General features: G+C 37.2%; 1 protein-coding gene across 1 annotated transcript in view; it reads left to right on the top strand.

The window, feature by feature from the left end:
- Positions 1-19,233, top strand: part of DDX1 (DEAD-box helicase 1) — a 37,464-nt gene extending 18,231 nt beyond the window's left edge. Inside the window, exons 14-26 of the mRNA XM_045369755.2 lie at positions 1,167-1,227; positions 5,503-5,601; positions 6,468-6,557; positions 8,472-8,660; positions 9,329-9,380; positions 11,731-11,877; positions 15,345-15,436; positions 16,726-16,798; positions 16,919-16,991; positions 17,077-17,119; positions 17,927-18,022; positions 18,125-18,245; positions 18,908-19,233. Coding sequence (XP_045225690.1) covers positions 1,167-1,227; positions 5,503-5,601; positions 6,468-6,557; positions 8,472-8,660; positions 9,329-9,380; positions 11,731-11,877; positions 15,345-15,436; positions 16,726-16,798; positions 16,919-16,991; positions 17,077-17,119; positions 17,927-18,022; positions 18,125-18,245; positions 18,908-19,038 — 1,267 coding nt within the window. The 3' untranslated portion in view covers positions 19,039-19,233. The remainder of the gene's footprint in view (positions 1-1,166; positions 1,228-5,502; positions 5,602-6,467; positions 6,558-8,471; positions 8,661-9,328; positions 9,381-11,730; positions 11,878-15,344; positions 15,437-16,725; positions 16,799-16,918; positions 16,992-17,076; positions 17,120-17,926; positions 18,023-18,124; positions 18,246-18,907) is intronic.
- Positions 19,234-19,965: the final 732 nt, after the last annotated feature.

The raw sequence follows: 19,965 nt of genomic DNA, 5'->3' as shown, positions 1-19,965 counted from the left end.
TCAGAGTTTCCAGAGAATAGGAATTAGAATCTTTTTTTAATTTGTTTGTTTTTTTAAGAAAAGCAGCTCCTCCAGGTGATTTTTTTGGTTTTGGTTTTATTTTTAAGATGAGGGCTCACGGTGTCATCTAGGCTGGAGTATGGTGGTGCCTCATAGCTCACTGCAGCCTCAAACTCTCGGGCTCAAGCAGTCCTCCCACCTCAGCCTCCAGACTAGCTGGGACTGTAAGCAAGTGCCACAGTGCTTGGCTAATTTTAGTTTTTGTGGAGACATGGTCTTGCTATGTTGTGCAGGCTGGTCTCGAACTCCTGGCCTCAAGCAATCCTTGTGTCTCTGTCTCCCAAAGTGCTGGATTATAGGTGTGAGCTACTGCATCTGGCCTTTACTCTCCTGATACTATCCTTTGGAAGTCTTAATTTTGATGAAATCCAATTTATCTATTTTTCTCTTGTCATGGTGTTTTGATGTTGTAGTTAAGGTAGACTAGGCCTAACCCAAGGTCATGAACATTTTATTTTGTGTTGTCTTCTGAGTTTTATGATTTTAGGTTCTACATTTAGGTCTGTGATACATTTAGAGTTAATTTCTGTGTGTGGCATGAGGAAGGGTTTTAACTTCAGTCTTTTGCATGTGCATTTCCATGTGTCCCAGTGCCAGTGGGCCAGTTGTTGAAATGAGAAACATTCAAACACAAAAGGGTACTGTGAAAAGTGAGTCTTCTTTCACTCCATTCCCCAATTTCTAGTTATCCTTTCTGGAGGCAACGTTTTAAATTGATTTTTGCATTACGTTTTAAATTGATTTTCCTTCAGGGCATTTTATATACATACAAGTATATATGTCTGAAAACGCAGATTGAAACCAGGTTTTAAAAGACCTTGAATTATCCTAATATAGAAGAATATGTAGATGAGGATTAATTTTTTCCACGTTACAAGCTCACACATTGTCTTTCGTGACTTTACCACACTTCAGCAATGGATACAGCTATGGAGATTTAACTGCTTTGTTTCCCACCTTCCCCAGACTTGTTTTATTGTAGGCTTTTTTCCTCAGTTCCTTTCTCAGCCTTAATTTCTACCTAAAATAAATGGATGCAGATCAAACAATGAAAAGCAGACTTTAATTTTTTTTTTCTTACATTATCATCTTAATATTTATTTCAGGGAGCTTCTGATAATTGGAGGTGTTGCGGCCCGGGATCAGCTCTCTGTTTTGGAAAATGGAGTAAGTTGTAGTTTTAATTTTTAAAACATAATGTCATGGGCTGTTGTTTTGGCAATACAGCTCTATTTTGTTTCAAGAAAATTTAAGTGCGGCTGAAATTAGTGCAAGATCAGAAGAGTATATTTGTTCAAAGACATCTTGCAAGTGTGCCTTTTCTTCTCCCGGAAGTATACAAAGCAGTAGTCTCTCCCAAACCTCTCAGGCAAAATTCCAGCATACATGATTTTTTGTCGTTTACCCTCTGAACGTTTGAGAATTTCTTTCTGGCCTTCATGGGTAAAGAGTCATTCTTTTTGGGGAGATAAGTGAAAAAGAAGAAACTGGAGTTAAGAACAAAAGAAGAGGTAAAATAGATTGCAGATAAGGATAGAAGTTCCTGCAGTGGCCCTTGGGAAGGATGAATAATGATAAGACAGTGGGTAGTAGTTCCAGTGAGGAGAGAGACGAGTTCAGTTATGTGTAAGGGGAAGGCGCAAAGGCTGTGCTCAGGCATGCCATTGTGAAGGACAAAGCTAAGAGGATGTAATCTCCAGTGATCTCCACTATTGGAGAAGAAGTTTAGGATTTTTTTTTGAGAAGAGTTTCACTCTTGTCACCCAGGCTGGAGTGCCATGGCACGTTCTTGGCTCACTGCAATCTCTGCCTCTTGGGTTCAAGCAATTCTCCTGCCTCAGCCTCCTGTGTAGCTGGGATTACAGGCATCCACCACCACACTGACGACTTTTTTTGTATTTTTAGTAGAGACAGGGTTTCACCATGTTGGCCAGGCTGGTCTTGAACTCCTGACCTCAGGTGATCCGCCTGCCCTGGCCTCCCAAAGTGCTGGGATTACAGGAGTGAACCACCGTGCCCGACTGAAGTTTGGGAAATTTTTAACCGTTTATCAATTCTGTGAAGGTAGGACTTCATGAAATATTTTTCGTATGTGAAATAACTTACAGCTTATAAATTTCTCTTTTATTTCCTTTCCTAAATATTTAATCATTTAAGCTAAACCATCCAATATTGAGTCATGACAAGCAATTATGTCCTTTCTCCAATTTCATTGGTGCTCCTGTCAATCTAAATTTTGTGCCACATGGACTTTACATTTGACCTGGTATGCCATATTAAGAGCAAGGAATCATATTACCATACTTGTTAATACTATTCTGAGTAATATTGCTTTGATACGTTTTTATTTAATGCTATGGTTTTAATGTCCCCACCAAAACTCATGTTGAAATTTAATTGCCAATGTAATAGTATTGGAAGGTGGGGGCCTTTAAGAGATGATTAGACCGTGCGGGCTTTGTCCTCATGACTGGGTTAATGCCTTTGCTGTAGGAGCGGGTTAGTTATTGCAGAAGTTTGGGCCTGTTTCTTTCTTGCTCCCTTCTGCCATGGGATGACCCTCACTAGTTGCTGCTGACACTATGCTCTTGAACTTGCCAAGCCTCCAGAAATGTGAGAAATATTCTTTTCTTTATAAGTTATCTACTTTGTGATATTCTTTTAAAGCAACAGAAGATAAGCTGAAACATTTAGTGTGTTTTATTTTGTTTTAGTGGTTGTAAGAGAGATTTAATAAGTTTATTCCCAATCTTGTTTCCTCAAACCCATTTTTCCCATAAGATAATATGTTTCTCAATTCCTATTTTCCTAAAGCTTATAGAGTTTTTAGGGAATTAAATCTGCTTTCATCAGGATGTATTAAAATTTGGTACTAACTTGAAGCAATTGGAAAGACAGTGTTATTCCAGAGCATTCTTCACAGAATTCAATTCTACTCTACTTCTTAGCGGATCTAATATGATCTTTTTCTGTTCTTCTCTCTATCTTACATTCTCTGCTTCTATTATCTTCCACCACGCTCTGGTTCAGCCTTAGCCCTGTGTTGGGTATTATGCTGGGGCAGAAGTCAGCTTGGCAGTGAGAGAGTGGAAGCATTTTAGTTTTCTAATCTTTTAGACTTGCAATATTATGCAAGATGTGCCATTGAGGCCTGATAAAGGTAGGTAGTGCTATCATAAAAATGATACAAATGAAGATGTCTCACAGGCTTTTCTGATCTAACTGACTTAAAACAAAACAAAACCCTGAGAGGCCTTGTCTGTTTTCATGCCCACTTTACCTGCTGAAATTAGGAAGGAGGAAACTCACATGGTTAGAATACTGTACTAAACTGATGTCATAGAACCAGATGGTATTTTGTTCACTGCTGTGTACAGCACCTGTCTCAGTGCTTGGCACATAGTAGATTCTTAATACATTGGACAGATTTTATCTTCACATTTTCAGACAATATTTTCTAGGTTGAACTTGCTTGTAATTACCAGTGCAGATGAAACAATAGCGTCAGAAATGTCTGCTTTATTTTTCATGGGATAGTAAGTGTCTCCTATTGGATCAAGTTAAAAGTTCATTCAGCACAATGTTCTGTTTATTTGAGGAGTGAGATATTGAAGTAATGGAACTAGAGGAATAACTTTGCTAATAGAAACCAATATTTTTAGTACAGGGTGGAGAAAACAGGTAAAAAAGAATGGAAGTGTTGTTTTTTAATGCCTGTCAATTAAAGAGTAGAGGTTTTGAATTGCCTAATTTACTGAATGATCTTATGTAGTACCTTATTTGTGCTCACATGAATACATCATATACACACTTTGTTTATTTTTATTTATTTATTTATTTCTGGAGATAGAGTCTTGTTCTGTCACCCAGCCTGAAGAGCAGTGGTGTGATCTCGGCTCACTGCAACGTCTGCCTCCTGGGTTCAAGCAATTCTCCTGCCTCAGCCTCCTGAGTAGCTGGAACTACGGGCACAGGCCGCCACGCCTGGCTAGTTTTTTTGTGTGTGTGTTTTAGTAGAGACGGGGTTTCACCATTTTGCCCAGCCTGGTCTCAAACTCCTGAGCTCAGGCAATCTGCCTGCCTCAGCCTCCCAAAGTGCTAGGATTACAGGCATGAGCCACTGCGCTGGCCCATATACACACTTGAAAAATACCTTATCTTGCCAGGCGCAGTGGCTCATGCCTGTAATCCCAGCACTTTGGGAGGCCAAGGCGGGCGGATCACGAGGTCAGGGGATCGAGACCATCCTGGCTAACATGGTGAAACCCCGTCTCTACTAAAAATACAAAACAATTAGCCGGGCATGGTGGCAGGCGCCTGTAGTCCCAGCTACTTGGGAGGCTGAGGCAGGGGAATGGTGTGAACCCAGGAGGTGGAAATCACGCCACTGCACTCCAACCTGGGCATCAGAATGACACTCCATCTCAAAAAAAAAAAAAACAACACTTCATCTTTATTGACTGCTTTCTAGAAATGGGTCAGGCACTGTACTAAAACCATAACATGTTCTTACTCAGTACTTACAATAATCCTCTGAGATGGTACTCTTCCCTATTTTTGAAGAGGGCTTATATCAAATATTAAGTTGCCTAAGATCGTATAACTCAGAACTTTACTCTGAAACCTATGTGTCTAATCACCATACCTATGGACTTGACTACAAGATATGTGTGGGAGAATGCAAAATGTTAATTGTTTGTGTACTGGCACCGAGGCTCACTGTTCTCTTCTATGTATGTTTGAAAATTTTTATTTAGTATTCTAAACTTCCGTTTTCTCATTGAATAGGAATAATTATAGTAGTATTTACCTTAGTGGTAACATGAAATAAAACGTGTACTTGTAAAACATTTCACAGAGTGCCGGTTCATTATAAGCATTTGACAAATAGTAACTATTACTGTTTTCCTGGACAGTCTGATCACCATTACTATTAACTATAACCAAATTTATTGAGCACCTGGGACACTCTGCATCTGGTGCCTTACACATCTTATCTCTTAATTATCACAACCATGTTGAAAAGGAGAAGGTATTTCCCCAATTCAAAAATGGAAAAATTGTTACTAGAGGAGATTAAGTAAATTAAGGTCACAGAGCAGAGTAATGGTGGAACTAGGACTTGAGTTCTAGGTTCCATTGAGTTCCAGTAAATTCATCTGATTTTTGCTTGGAAAATATAAATTTTATACATTAGAATGTATATCAGTTAAGGATGTCAAAATCAATTTTGGTCAAAATACCAAAATCTTCACATTAATTTCAAACCAATTATCAGTTTAACATATGCCATTATCTGTAACTCCTTTTTTTTTTTTTTAATAAATTTAGAGTTGACATATGCATGTTTTTATTTAAAAGTAGACAGTTATTGGTTGCTATTTTAAGGTAATTATACTGTTTCTTTAGTTTTCATTAAGTAGTTGTTTTGCTATTTTTCAGGTAGATATAGTTGTAGGTACTCCGGGAAGACTAGATGACTTGGTGTCAACTGGAAAGCTGAACTTATCTCAAGTTAGATTCCTGGTCCTGGATGAAGCTGTATGTTGAAAGATAAGCATGCTTTTTTAAAAGTTTACTTACATTTTTTGAGATAAAATATTTAAAATGAAGAAGAAATATAATTCAGTCATGATCCTACTACCTAATCATTGTTATCAGTTTGGTATATTTTCATATACTCTTTTTATTTATATATTATTTCATGTAGTTGAAATCAAGATATGAGGAATCTGGGAAAATTTTTAAAAATTTTATGTAATATCATAAGTATTTCCTGTAATTGTTTGTAAATACTTTATAAATGCTGTCTAGTGGTCTATCATATGGCTACTTCAGGTCTATTATATAGCTACTTCATGGTATATTTAATTACTCTTATTACTAGGTATGTAGGTAGGTATGATTTTTACTCCAAATAACCAGCTTTGTTTGTACATACATTTTCTACATACTATAAATTTGTTCCTTGTGTCAGAGATGTAAAATGTAGACCATCTGGAAGGACGTAAATGTGTTTGAGGCTCTTAGACATACTTCCAAATCATTTTCAAGTTGGGTTTAACTAGTTCCTCAGCACTGAGGGTTTTTAATTTTTTATATGAAAAGTCTGTTGAAGGATATATGTTAGAAGCTGTTGACTGGCATTTTCATTCTAGATTATTAGATTATGGTTTTGGATTATTTGTTGTCACCTCTTCATATTTTAGTCACAAGGAACTTAAAATTGAATTTATAATTTATCTTTAAATATCCAACAAAATAGTTTTGAAAATATAGGACTATGTATATATATGAATTAGTTTCCTTATATTTTGTTTGATTTAGCAAAAAATATTTTTGATACTGATTAAAACTTATTTTCTATACTGATTAAAAATTTAATTTATTCTTTGCTTCTCATACAGGATGGGCTTCTTACTCAAGGTTATTCTGATTTTATAAATAGGATGCACAATCAGATTCCTCAGGTTACCTCTGATGGAAAAAGACTTCAGGTATAAAATTATCAATGCATCTTAAAATACATGTAAACAATTGTTATGTATTAACGTTACGGGATCCTAGGGGGTGTTGATTTTCTGGCTGGAAACCTCTGCGGCCAGTGGTGCCTTAGGCCGAGTTTTACTCAGTTCCGCCCACTTGGCCTGGCAGGCTGTGCTCAGCTTTCACTACCAGCCTGGACCCCATGCCTCCCAAGGGTGAGCCAGGCGCAGAGTGGCGAGGGATGTATGAGCGAACGTGGGGTCTGGCCACTGCGCACAGCCAGGTACACTGGGTAGCTCCAGGCATTGGCATGGGCACCGGCTCTCTGTGGGACTGGTGGCCTGGCCCCCAGGCTTCAGGACTTCCCCAGTTTGAAGGTGGGGCTTCACCGGGGACTAGCCCCCTTCCACCCAGGAGCCTTTCTGCCTCCTGCCGCTGTTCATGGTGCCCAGGCTGTTCATGCCAAGGGGCATCTGTAGGCCAGCACTGGGCTGCCCTCAGCCTGCCTTGGCCATGCTCCCATGTTCGCTGTTACTCAAAGGCTGGAAGCAGCCAGGGTGCCAGTGGGTTGGTGTATCAGTGCTGCCTCAAGTGTGCACACCCAGCTGGGTTGTGACAGTGCCCAAGCTCGGCCTTAACTTTGTTCTGTCATCAGAGTGGGTGTTGACAGCAGAGAGAGGCCAGGCAGCGGGAGCAGACATCTCTGAACCTATTGGGGCAAGGGAGGGCCTTTTAGGGGCCCCCGGGTGCAGAGATGCCTGGGTCCGCAGCTACAACTTGGGCGGCTGCAGCCATGCCTGGGATGGTGGGGCTCCTGCATGCTCCTGGCTCCCACCACCACTCTGGGCCCAGCTCCATCTCAGGGCTCCTCTCTGTCTGCCCCTCTGTGCCCAACCTCGATGCTCCCCCTGTGGCAGGCGACTCGGCCCAGCCCCATTGAGGTGACTCCCAGGGCAGCGGGCTCCAGGGCCCTCCCAGGGGTGGACTCTGGGGACTGTCCTCCTCCTCTCTGTGCCCTCCCCGCAGCGGTGGCAGGCAAGAGCGGCAACACGGGGCCCGGGTCCAGAGTGGTGGAGACTCTGGGCCTGGGAGTGAGTCCTGCCCAGTTTCGCGAAGGTTGGGGTGGCCCAGTCAGCTGCCTTGGGGATGTGGGGCACAGGGGACCCACCACCACCACTGCAGCTTCCACAGCCGCTCTTGCTGCCACTGCTCGTGGCGCCCCACTGCAGCCAACATGATGGCAGCAGCCACTCCTGACGACCTGCCACTGCCATCATTAATGCTTATGAGCAGAGTCAAAGCGTTTTTGTTTGGTGCCCTCTCGTGAAGTTTATTACTATGTAAAATGTTTTCTTTTTGTTACTGGATGAAATAGTATACTCAAAGGTAACATTCTTAAAAGCTGCTTTTAGAAATAGAAGGAAATTTGAGGAAATTTGTTGGGTGTTGCAGAAAACTGTAAGTACAAATTCTTAGTTATTTTGTCCTATAGAACATTTAGGGTTTGTATTCCAGATCATTAGTACTGCTTCCTGTTCGAAGGAAAAATAACTTCAGCTATTGAAAAATTGTTATCTTCTCTTAGTTATATCCTTCTTTCTTAGGAAATGTTTAAGAAGGACAAGCTTTTGAGAGAAGGGGACTGATAGTAATATAGGATTTTTGGTTTACAAAAACATCTCATTTTACTCAGTTTTGTAGGAACTTGAGGAAGAGATGGCATGATTTCTATGTGACAATGAGGGGACTGAACCTCAGAGAGATCAACCCGCCCAAAGTCATACCTCCAGTTGTCGCTGCATAGAGTAAAGTGTTGAACTTATCTTTGGAGTCCAGGCTAGCACACTTTGTGTTTCATATCAGTGTTTGTGTGATTTAATAATTATTATAAAAGTTCATCTCAATTTGGGGTTTCCTCTTCTTAGGTGATTGTTTGCTCTGCCACTTTGCATTCTTTCGATGTAAAGAAACTGTCGGAGAAGATAATGCATTTTCCTACCTGGGTTGACTTAAAAGGAGAAGACTCTGTTCCAGATACTGTACACCATGTCGTTGTCCCAGTAAATCCCAAAACTGACAGACTCTGGGAAAGGCTTGGAAAGAACCACATTAGAGTAAGTGATTTATAATATTAACATTTATGTAGAATAAAACAATTTATAAACTAGTTTAGCCTTGGGCTCTTAGTGATGCTTAAGGCAGTCAGTTATTATATCAAAGAAAAGTCCAATACATTGTAGACCCTTAGACCTTTAAAAAGCACTGAATAAGTGATGGACTCCATCTTTGATTTTTCTCTCTTCATAATATTGCTTTTGTGATCAGCTTCCTTGATATAATTTTTATAAGTAAATAACATATATATACCTAATTTCAGATACAGTGATTTCCATTTTTAGTAGTACTTTAGTAGGAGCCCTCATAGGTGTCCTCTTGATGTACTTTTTTCTAAAAACCAATTTCATGTGGTCATCTTGTCACTTTCTTCACTGTGATTAGATTTGCCTTTATATAGTAAGGTTATGTTTATTATAAATATGCGATATTTTAGAAACCACATTTTCATTATTATTATTAGCTTTAAAAGTGACCTTAGACCTATAGTTAATGAAGGGTTTTTCCAAATCTGAAGAATGATTTTGCCTACAGATTGTGTTATAAAGACATATATCTGAAATGCAGTGTAAAGACAAATATAATTCTCCCTTTTAAAAAATGACATCTATTCTGAATCATTATTTAACGACTCCTCTATCCTGTTTTTATTCCTTGTTTTTGATAGACTGACGATGTACATGCAAAAGATAACACAAGACCTGGTGCTAATAGTCCAGGTGAGTTAAAAAGAGTCAAACGTGTTGAAAGATTTTGAAAATGAAATTTATACCTTACCTATTCTCATGAAGGATGTGAGGTGACCTGCAAAATTAGAACAGGAAATTTGGAAATAAAGACAATAAAAATGATAAAAAAGAAATGGGAAAAAAGCTGATACTAGTCAACTTAGAGGAATATGAATCATTGAATTTATTTATTTTTTGTTTTTTAATTTTTTGAGACAGAATCTCGCTCTTGTCACCCAGGCTGGAGTGTAATGGCACGACCTCAGCTCAAGGTAACCTCCTCCACCTAGGTTCAAGTAGTTCTCGTGCCTCAGTCTCCCAAGTAGCTGGGATCTCCTGCCACCACGCCTGGCTAATTTTTTTGTATTTTTAATAGAGCTGGGGTTTCACCATGTTGGCCAGGCTGGTCTTGAACTCCTGACCTCAGGTGATCCTCCCACCTCGATCTCCCAAAATGCTGGGATTACAGGTATGAGCCACTGTGCCTGGCCTTAATCATTGAATTTAGATGTTAGTCTCCTGGCATCTAAATCACAATTTTTTTTTTTTTTTTTTTTGAGAGAGAGTCTCACTCTGTCACCCAGACTAGAGTGCAGTGGTGCGATCTCGGCTCGCCGCAACCTCTGCCTCCCAGGCTTAAGCAGTTCCCCTGCCTCAGCTTCCCGAGTAGCTGGGATTACAGGCATGCGCCACTACCACCCGGCTAATTGTATTTTTAGTAGAGACAAGGTTTCACCATGTTGGTCAGGCTGGTCTTGAACTCCTGACCTCAAATGATCTACCCGCCTTGGCCTCCCAAAGTGCTGTGATTACAGGCATGAGCCACTGCATCCAGCCACAAATATTTTTGATTATCTAAATCTCATTGATCATAGGAAACCAGCAAATTTTTCTAGAGAGATTATTTTATACTGACCCTGAATTCAAGAAGAAATAATCATGTAAGTTTCTCATATCAGTGATATTGCATAACAAAGAAAAATTTCTTTAGCTACAGCTTTGCAAAAGATACTGAAATGATTTTGAAATAGTTGTTTGTTGACTTTTTTGTGTGTCGTAGAATATACATAACATAAAACTTTGCATTTTAACTATTAGTGTACAGTTCATTGGCATTAAGTACATTTGTATTGTTGTACAATCATCACCACTATCCATCTCCAGAACTTTTTCATCTTCTTAAACTGCAAATCTGTACCATTAAATATTTGGCAATTTTTTAAAAGCCTAACATTAAATTCTGCCTCAATGAAGATTCTTCTGTGCAGAGCTGAGACACGCTGTTTCAGGTTAAATAGTGTTTTGAAAGTATAGGAAGGTACATCATGATACAAGGATGGTGCTTAGAAAACTTGGAAGAATGAATCTTAAACCCATTAGGCTGCATGTCTGACATCAGATGTTTCAGGTGGATCATTCATTGGTGAGGGTCAGACTCTGCTTCATGGTTGAATTCACGGGCAGGTTTTCAACTATATCAAAAAGGTGAATTATCTGAAATCTTGATTAAAGATTTGAACTCAGGTTTATGTGTAGCTCTAAATTAACTGGACACATACTTAGTTATCCTTATTGTTGGAGAAGAACAGAGACAGTATTTGAAAATCTGTCATCCCACTGTTTGAGAATGCATTTTATAAAATTCCAGTTTTTATTCCTTCTTATATTTTTCTTGCAAAAGTTTTGCTTAGTTTAGACTACAATTAGAGATGATCAGAGAGACCTTAGAAATACTTTGGGTCACAGAATTAACGTCTTAACATTCAGTGGTTGAGGAATAACAATTGTAGCACAGCTTCACACTGAAAAATAGAGTTGGAGGATGGTGACGAAATTACTAGATTTTTGTGTTGAAGTTTTTACTGCGTAGAGTGAAGTATGAACTTTCTGGTATTTAGATTGATTTAGAAAGTACATTATTTTTAAAAGGAGTTAAAATAATTGTATAAAGCATTTATTGAGCATTTAGGGAAGTTCATGCAAGGCAGAGTATGACTTGTTCTTCATGAGGGATGAGAACAGTGTTGCTGTGAGTATGTATTTCTGTTAATTTGTACATATGTATGAGTATGTTCCCTCATAAGAGGTATGGTTATAGATGTTTGTATACTACATAAAGTAGCACAAAAAATATTAACAGAAACAAAAATAAATGAATGAATGGATTAACTTACTGTTTTACTCTATCTTTACTTCTTGTCCTTGTCTATATATAATACTTTTATTAAAACAGGTATTCTTTTTTAGGAAAATTAAGCAGTCAGTCTATGACTAATATGTGTATTCATGACAAATTCAGATTGAAATTCTGTTGGTTTTTGTTGTTGTTATGGTATTCAAGAGATGTGGTCTGAAGCTATTAAAATCCTGAAGGGGGAGTATGCTGTCCGGGCAATCAAGGAACATAAGATGGATCAAGCAATTATCTTCTGTAGAACCAAAATTGACTGTGATAACTTGGAGCAGTACTTTATGCAACAAGGAGGAGGTAATTTTTTCTCACTTGAAATAAATTATGTTTATTTCCTCTTGTGATAGATTATTAATCTCATGTTGATGCAATCTAGAATACATGTACAGAATTTAAAGCAGTGATGGCATATTTTAAGTATCTATGCTTATTCAGTACTTTTCCCTATGATAAGCCCTAGAAAAAACAAGAGAGAATTTTCCACATAGGTACATTTTCATTACAGTGAACTTGAATCACAGCATTCTAAGGGTTTTATATCATTTGGAAGAAGGATAAAGTTGTTTATTAGTCTTAAAATTTAAAATGTGATCACTGAAATAATAGAATGTATGTCTTTTAAACCAGTAGATGGGGAAAAGCGAATGAGGAAAAAATCCTAATCTAAGCAAGAGCAAGAAAGGAAGGGGAATAAAATGAGAAAAATTATGGTTAGAAATTATAGAATAAGATCAATGTTGGAAAAATCTGAATGTATGAGTAAACACTGTAAGTATCAGTGGACAAAGTCTTCTCTTACAAGGCATGGATTGTTGGACTGGATGAAATCTAGCAATATGCTGTTTACATGGAGCATACCCAAAATCTGAGGACACGGAAAGATGGAAAGGAAAAGGAATGAAAAAATATTGTGCATGTGTCAGCTAAAATATTAACCAAAAGAAAGCCGGTTTAGCTATATTATTAAGAGATGCAGTAGACTTTAAGACAAATATTACTAGAAATAAACAGTCACTATGTAATAAAATATTCAAGCTATAATGAAACTATAAGGGTTCAGATTTTATGCTTCTTATAACTTCGAGTGTGTAAACTGTATTAGTGTGTTCTTACGCTGCTATGAAGAACTGCCTGAGACTGGGTAATTTGTAAAGGAAAGAGGTTTAATTGACTCACAGTTCTGCAGAGCTGGGGAAGCAAACATGTCCTTCTTCACATGGCAGCAGGAAGGAAAAGTGCTGAGCAAAGTAGGAAAAGCCCCTTATAAAACCATCAGATCTCATGAGAACTCAGTCACTATCATGAGAACAGCATGAGGGTAACCACTCTCATGATTCCATTATCTCCCACCATTCCATTACCTCCCACATGTGTGGGTTATGGGAACTACAATTCAAGATGAGATTTGGGTGGAGACCCAGCCAAATTACATCATAAACCAACATGGAAAAATTCTCAATCAGTTGTTATGGAAATGCAAAATAAAATGACAGTATAATACCATTGTACATGCTAAACTAAAAATACAACACCGAATTTTGGCTATGGAGCAACTGCATACAGTTGGTGAGAATAGATTGTTGATGAGAATATAAAATGGTATAAGCACTTTAGCAAAGGGTCTTGCAGTCTTTTGTAAAACTAAAAATGTTGTCTTATGGCCTAGCAATTAAACTCCTAGATGTTTACCCAGGATAAATGAAAACACATATTGACAAAAAGGTGCTAGAATGGCCATAGCAGCTTTATTTATAATATTCTAAAACTGAAAACACACTGAGTGTCCATCAGTAGGAGAATGGATGAACAAAGTGTGAAATACAATGGAATACTACTCAGCAGTGAAAAGGAACAGACTTTTCCTTGCTGAGTAGACACAGCAACCATGGATGAATCTCAGAAATGTTATGCCAAATTGAAGAATATATACTGTATGAATCTATTTATATGACATTTTTTAAAAGTCAAAACTAATCTATGATAGAAAAAAATATCAGAACAGTAGTAGTCCCCACAAGGGTGGCAGCAGGGATAGGCTGGGAAAGGATATGAGGGTATTCTTTGGTGTGATAATGATGTTCTGTATCCTAATGGGACTTCCTCAGCAAATCTACTTAAGATTTGTAGATTTTCTTGAATACAGCTTTTACCTCAAAAGAAAAAACAAATATTGAATTCTAGTTAATTATATGCATGCTGAACTGTGTACTGATGTCTGCAATTTACATTGAAATGTACAAAAATATAAAGATGAATTGATGGATGGACACAGGTATAGGTAGATATGTGGTTAAAGCAAGTATAGTAAAATGTTAATTGTTGAATCTAGGTGGTGGGTATACAACTGTTCATCATTAAAATTATTTCAATGTCACTACATGTTTGAAAATATAAATGTTGGAAAAATGTAAAAAGTAAAAATTGGCAGATATACAAGGTAACATACAAATCCCATTGTACTGAGGAAAGATTAACACATCTTGTTATAACTGATGTACATCAAGGAGATAGAAAACTCAAGAAGGATATAGAATATTTGAACTAATAGTCATATAAAGAACACATTACACTGTTCATTATAGTGAGCACTTAAGTAACACTTTTTTTTTTTTTTTTTTTTTCAAGTCCTGGCAAACAGACTTGCTTGGTGGTTATAGTGACTGTTTTGTAATACTTATTTTCTTCCTATCAATGTTTTGAATGGAGGAGTTGATTATGTAGTAAGGAGTACTGTTGATTAAGTAGTAATATCCCTTAGTTACTTTGGTCCTCCTTCCCTAAATATTCTGGATGTGGATGTTACTTCTGCCTAGAAAACAAGTTTACCACACCATCACTAACACTCAAACACAATATATACCAGATTATAGGGGTTTAAAAGAAGGGATTAAAGCATCCATGTCCCCTTCACACATACCCTAACCAGAGAGTTCCAGTGTTTATTTGATACTTCCCTAAACCACTTGAATTCAGGATGCAATAAAATCTCAGGTGTATGCCTCTAGAAGTTCTGGTTAGCTGTTATTTCACTCTGCATAATTGATTTTTGTGTTACTCATTTTGAATAGATATCTTTCAAAATGTATTGTTTCCTTGAATTTTCAAGTATACTTACTGAACTTAATTTACCTTGGAGAACAGTTAAGTGGCATAATTGTTATTTTGTTACCTCTCAGTGGTTACTCTTTTTGTTACTGTGTCTATTTGAAGAGTTTTCTTTTGGGGGGTTGGCTACCACTGCACCTGCCTCTAAAATAGCACCTCTCCATCTTTACAGTTTGCTGCTTTGAATCTTCTGTGGCCATGAAACTAGATAACTATGTTGCTTAAAGCACCTTGAGAAGAGAGCAGGCTTATGGGCATGGCCTTTTAGGAAGCACATTAACTTGATGAAGCTTAATTTTGGTTCCTCCAAGAATGATCTCTTTTCCCTACTTTTTGAGTCTTAGTTTTATGGAGGATAGTGAGGTTCCTGGTATACACATCGGCATTTTAGTTGGCACACTGCTTGATCCACTCCTCCTACAGATTGCGAAGGGTAACTTAAGATGCCCTTAAAAGCAGGACGACTTTAACGCTCCATAGAGTTCCTTTTAATGGTACTTCATTTGTGACAGAAATTGTGTTAACCATGGTTTATAGCAAGTTGGGGCATAGATTTTTATGGAATTGTGTGACACTATTGTAGTCTCAATTTTATTGGTTTTTTTACATAGTCTTAGGCAGATTTTCCAAGGTTAAATGCTTAATATGCTTTTCACTAGGACCTGATAAAAAAGGACACCAGTTCTCATGTGTTTGTCTTCATGGTGACAGAAAACCTCATGAGAGAAAGCAAAACTTGGAAAGATTTAAGGTACTGATATATATAGTTGATTGTTTCCTTAATACTTAAGAGGGGCATTATATCTAGTTTTGAGTAGTTCCGGTTAATATTATTAAAGCAGTTATTGTCCTAGAAATTTCAAAATGTTTCTACCCTAACTAATGCGTCATCATCATGACAGGGATTAGTGATTGTTGACACTCAAATGGTAAATTACACATTCTCTATCAGCACAACACTACTATAACAAGAATTTTCAATTTTAGAAATTTTAGTTAAATTATTTCAGGTAGCTATTTTTAGGAGAAGTATCATTGGATAGCTAAGCCATGTCTATAAGCCTTAAAAATAGTCTCCAGCAATAGCCATAAGGAACTCAATTTGTAAATTAATTAAGACAGGTATCAGAATATGGTTATGTAGAATTAAAGTTATTTTGATACTGTTTGGGGCAGACCTTTCTGGTTATGTGCTTGCAGCACGTGAACGGGTCATACAGCTCTTGGTGTAGGTGGGTGGGGCTTGAGCCATTTAGAACTAAAGGTCAGTAACCTCTCTACATCCAAGCAGTCTCATTAATTTAATAGACCCCAGTGTATAGTACAAGTATCATTTTCTAAGAAAAAAGATTGGAAGTATTGGGTTGAAGAACTTTGACTTATGTTTCCATGCTGGGTGTAATCGATGCAGATGTGAAAACACATCGCATGGCCTCGTTTGAATGTGTGCTACCCTTCTCGACCTTAGGCATTTTTCCGGACCATAAGTCAGTATACCCTTTTTCCACCCCCCAGATCTCTAATTTTGCTGTGCCTTGAGGCACAAATGACATCGAAAGGCTAATTTGTATTTCTTGGTGAGCACCAGGGGCCTACCCTCATTTTCCTCCCCTTGAGAATTTTGTCTGTTACAAAAAGTGTAGCCTCCAGGTAAAATATCTAGTATTCTGGGTTTATTTGAATGCAAGAGTAAGATAATGCTTATGTCTGTACATTGTGTTCTGTTTTATCTTTCTCTTCAATTTCTGAAGATATTTCTAAAGATTAAACCAAGTTTTAGCAATGGTTTAATATCTTTGAGTAGAAAAAGAAAAGCAAAATGAACCCAGTCTCTGATTTAATCACCTTAAATGTCATGTTTCAGCAGATCATGACATACAACTTCAAGACTTGGTCCAGTAAATTAGGAGTATGTGGACCTCTAATCCGATAGTAACACTTGAGTTTTTAGAGGTCTCATTTAGTGGAAGGATAGCATTTATTTTTATTGTTTAGTATATGTGCTAACAAACTCCTTTCTCTCTTCTCTGTTCTCTTTAGAAAGGAGATGTAAGATTCTTGATTTGCACAGATGTAGCTGCTAGAGGAATTGATATCCATGGTGTTCCTTATGGTAAAAAGCAACTTTTTATGCTTGCAGTGTGATTGTTATGGAATCTAAAGTAAAGCCTTCTAATATGTTTGAAAAATTTAGAAACTAATGGCAATTGTTAAGAATTGTTTTTATTTACAGTTATAAATGTCACTCTGCCCGATGAAAAGCAAAACTACGTACATCGAATTGGCAGAGTAGGAAGAGCTGAAAGGTACTTCTGTAATTTTTTCTCCCCCATTTTTAAGCTTGTACGCTTTAGGAATAAAGTCTAATAGGATGCTTTTATCATCTTTCAGGATGGGTCTGGCAATTTCCCTGGTGGCAACAGAAAAAGAAAAGGTAATCTTTGTAGGGCTCTATTATATTCATTGTGTGCGTTATGATTTCAGATGTTGGAAATAAACACAGTTTGATTTTCCTATTTAAATTTAATTCAGCTGCATGTGGAATACAAATGAACTTTTTAATGGCATTTTTTTCTGTATTCAAGAATGGACAAATAATAGGGTGAAATTTAGAAAGGAAAAATGCAAAATATAATTTTTCCTACTAGCTTTATTGTAGTCATTTCCACCAAAAACTATTTAAACATCGTCTGACATGGTGCCATGGAAGACTTTTCATGGTGAGGGCAGATTTATTTTGATATAATTGCTAATTTATAGAAAAGTTGTAGTCATAAGGAGCTCCTATATACTCACTGCAAAAATTTACTAGTTGTACATTTTGCGTTATTTGCTTTATTATTCTCTTATATAAAACATTTGAACTTATTTTTCTTTTGAACTTTATTTTTTATGTTAATCTTGACATAGTATGCCTTAATATTTACTTTTTCATCCTACTTTGAGAATTCCTTTTGATATCTGACACCCATTTTAGGAAAACTTTTGGATTATTCTCAAAAAGAACTTTTTCAGAAGACCTGTTTATTTAATGAGCTACTGAATAGTAGTAGTCAGTAGTAGTACTACTGAATAGTAGTAGTCATACTACAATAGTAGCAGTCAAGTAGTAGTCACTTCACCTATAATCTATTTTTCTAGTGCCTTGAGGACAGAAAATACTTAAAAACAAATTTAGAATAAGATATTTAGTATGTCTCTATCTCCATGCCTGTTAATATTTTTTCCTTTTTAAATTTAGGTTTGGTACCACGTATGTAGCAGCCGTGGAAAAGGGTGTTATAACACAAGACTCAAGGAAGATGGAGGCTGTACCATATGGTACAATGAGATGCAAGTAAGACTTGGAGTCAGGCTCACAAATAATGTATTAAAATGGTAAAATAGACAGCATTTATCTTCAAAAATTATATCTGGAAATTTTGTCTCCCTTACTTAGTTACTATCTGAGATAGAAGAACACCTGAACTGTACCATTTCTCAGGTTGAGCCAGATATAAAGGTACCAGTGGATGAATTTGATGGGAAAGTTACCTACGGTCAAAAAAGGGCTGCTGGTGGTAAGCTTTGAATTATTTTAAATACTATTTTAAATGTAAATGTACCTGTTTTGAACTTCAGTTTGGGAAGGCAGTAGTTTCATTTCATTAGGTTAAGAGTATATTTTTAACATGTTAATCATTCCCTTGTTACCCTCATAGTACTTTGTCCATACCTGCCTGGTAGCATTTTTTAATTGTGTCATCTTTATGTGAATGGAAGACTTCAGCTTAGCTCTTTCTCTTGAAGTGTTAATATCATAAGAGTAGTTGAACATTTTGTGGAATTATTAGGAAACAAGAGCATAATAGGTGATTTTGAACAAGGAATTAGAAGCCTTTGACTTAATTCAGGTGATAATTCAGCATATTATTTCCTCTGCCTGGGATGCCCTTTTGTTAGCTTGTTCCTGAAAAATTTTAAGACTCAGGCCTAACTAGTTGTTTCCAAGCCAAGGGTGGGTAGGGGTATTGGGACAGCTGTTAGTGAGGCCTAATTATTTATTTATATTGAAATAATTGATTTAACATTTTTTAAAGTCAAAGTTCTGGAGATAACTTGCCCAGTAGTACATTTTATTGCTACAAGCAGTGTTTAAAGTGATATAATTGAGCCAAAGTATTGCTGACAAGTTATTTCAAGCATGTCATTTACATTACTTTGTTATTTGTGTGTGATGCAGGTGGAAGCTATAAAGGCCATGTGGATATTTTGGCACCTACTGTTCAAGAGTTGGCTGCCCTTGAAAAGGAGGCGCAGACATCTTTCCTGCATCTTGGCTACCTTCCTAACCAGCTGTTCAGAACCTTCTGATTTTTACATTTACTGAATAAGATTTGAGTAATGAAAGTCTGTAGTCTTAAAACTCTAAAACAGTTGTACTGCTTCCAAGCAGCAGTATTTATAGTAACGTAAGCTATTAATGCTAACTCTTGCATGTCAGGAAACATTAGTCTTAGGAATTCTTCAAAAAATGGCATCCCAATGAAAATAAATTTGATGACTATATATTTCATGAAGGTTTGTGTCTTATTTTAAAGTTATATTGATACTTTTTTTCTATTTCTTTTTTAAGAACAGTATGGGCTTATGAAGTAGAATTTATGGGTATGTGAATCTGGCAGAGGACTTACATGGAACCACTAGGGAATATTCTAAAAGTAGGTTTTCAGATGGTTAAGGTTGTCTATGTGTATATTGAAGCTAGAGGAGAGTTGGAACATGAAGGAAAATTGGATGATCCCAACGTAGAAGAACTGCTTGTTAGTTTGGAAGCTTGGAAGTTTTGAGGGAGTCAGTAAAGGTTCTGTGTCTAAGGATTGATGACTGATGTGATGGTGACAGTGAAGATGTATCTTCTTTTTATGAACCTTTCTTTCCAGATGATGCATACCCATTGAAGTAGAACTAATCTGCTGTCCCTCCAGGTCTTAAAATCAAACTCAAACTCAGGTTTTTTGTTTGTTTGTTTGTTTGTTTTTATTATTTTAATTTTATTTTTTATTTTTATTTTATTTTTTATTTTTTTTGAGACGGGGTCTTGCTTTGTCACCTAGGCTGGAGTCCAGTGGTGTGAACACAGCTCACTGCAACCTCCCAGGCTCAAGCAATCCTCTTGCCTCAGCCCCCCAGGTAGCTGGGACTACAGGCGCACACCACCATGCCTGGCTAATTTTTTTGTATTTCTTTTGTAGAGACAGGGTTTCACCATGTTGCCCAGGGTGCTCTCGAACTCCTGAG

Source organism: Macaca fascicularis, chromosome 13, assembly GCF_037993035.2.
Source record: "Macaca fascicularis isolate 582-1 chromosome 13, T2T-MFA8v1.1".
Classification (NCBI taxonomy): domain Eukaryota; kingdom Metazoa; phylum Chordata; class Mammalia; order Primates; family Cercopithecidae; genus Macaca; species Macaca fascicularis.
This window is presented reverse-complemented; position numbering and strand designations above follow the sequence as displayed.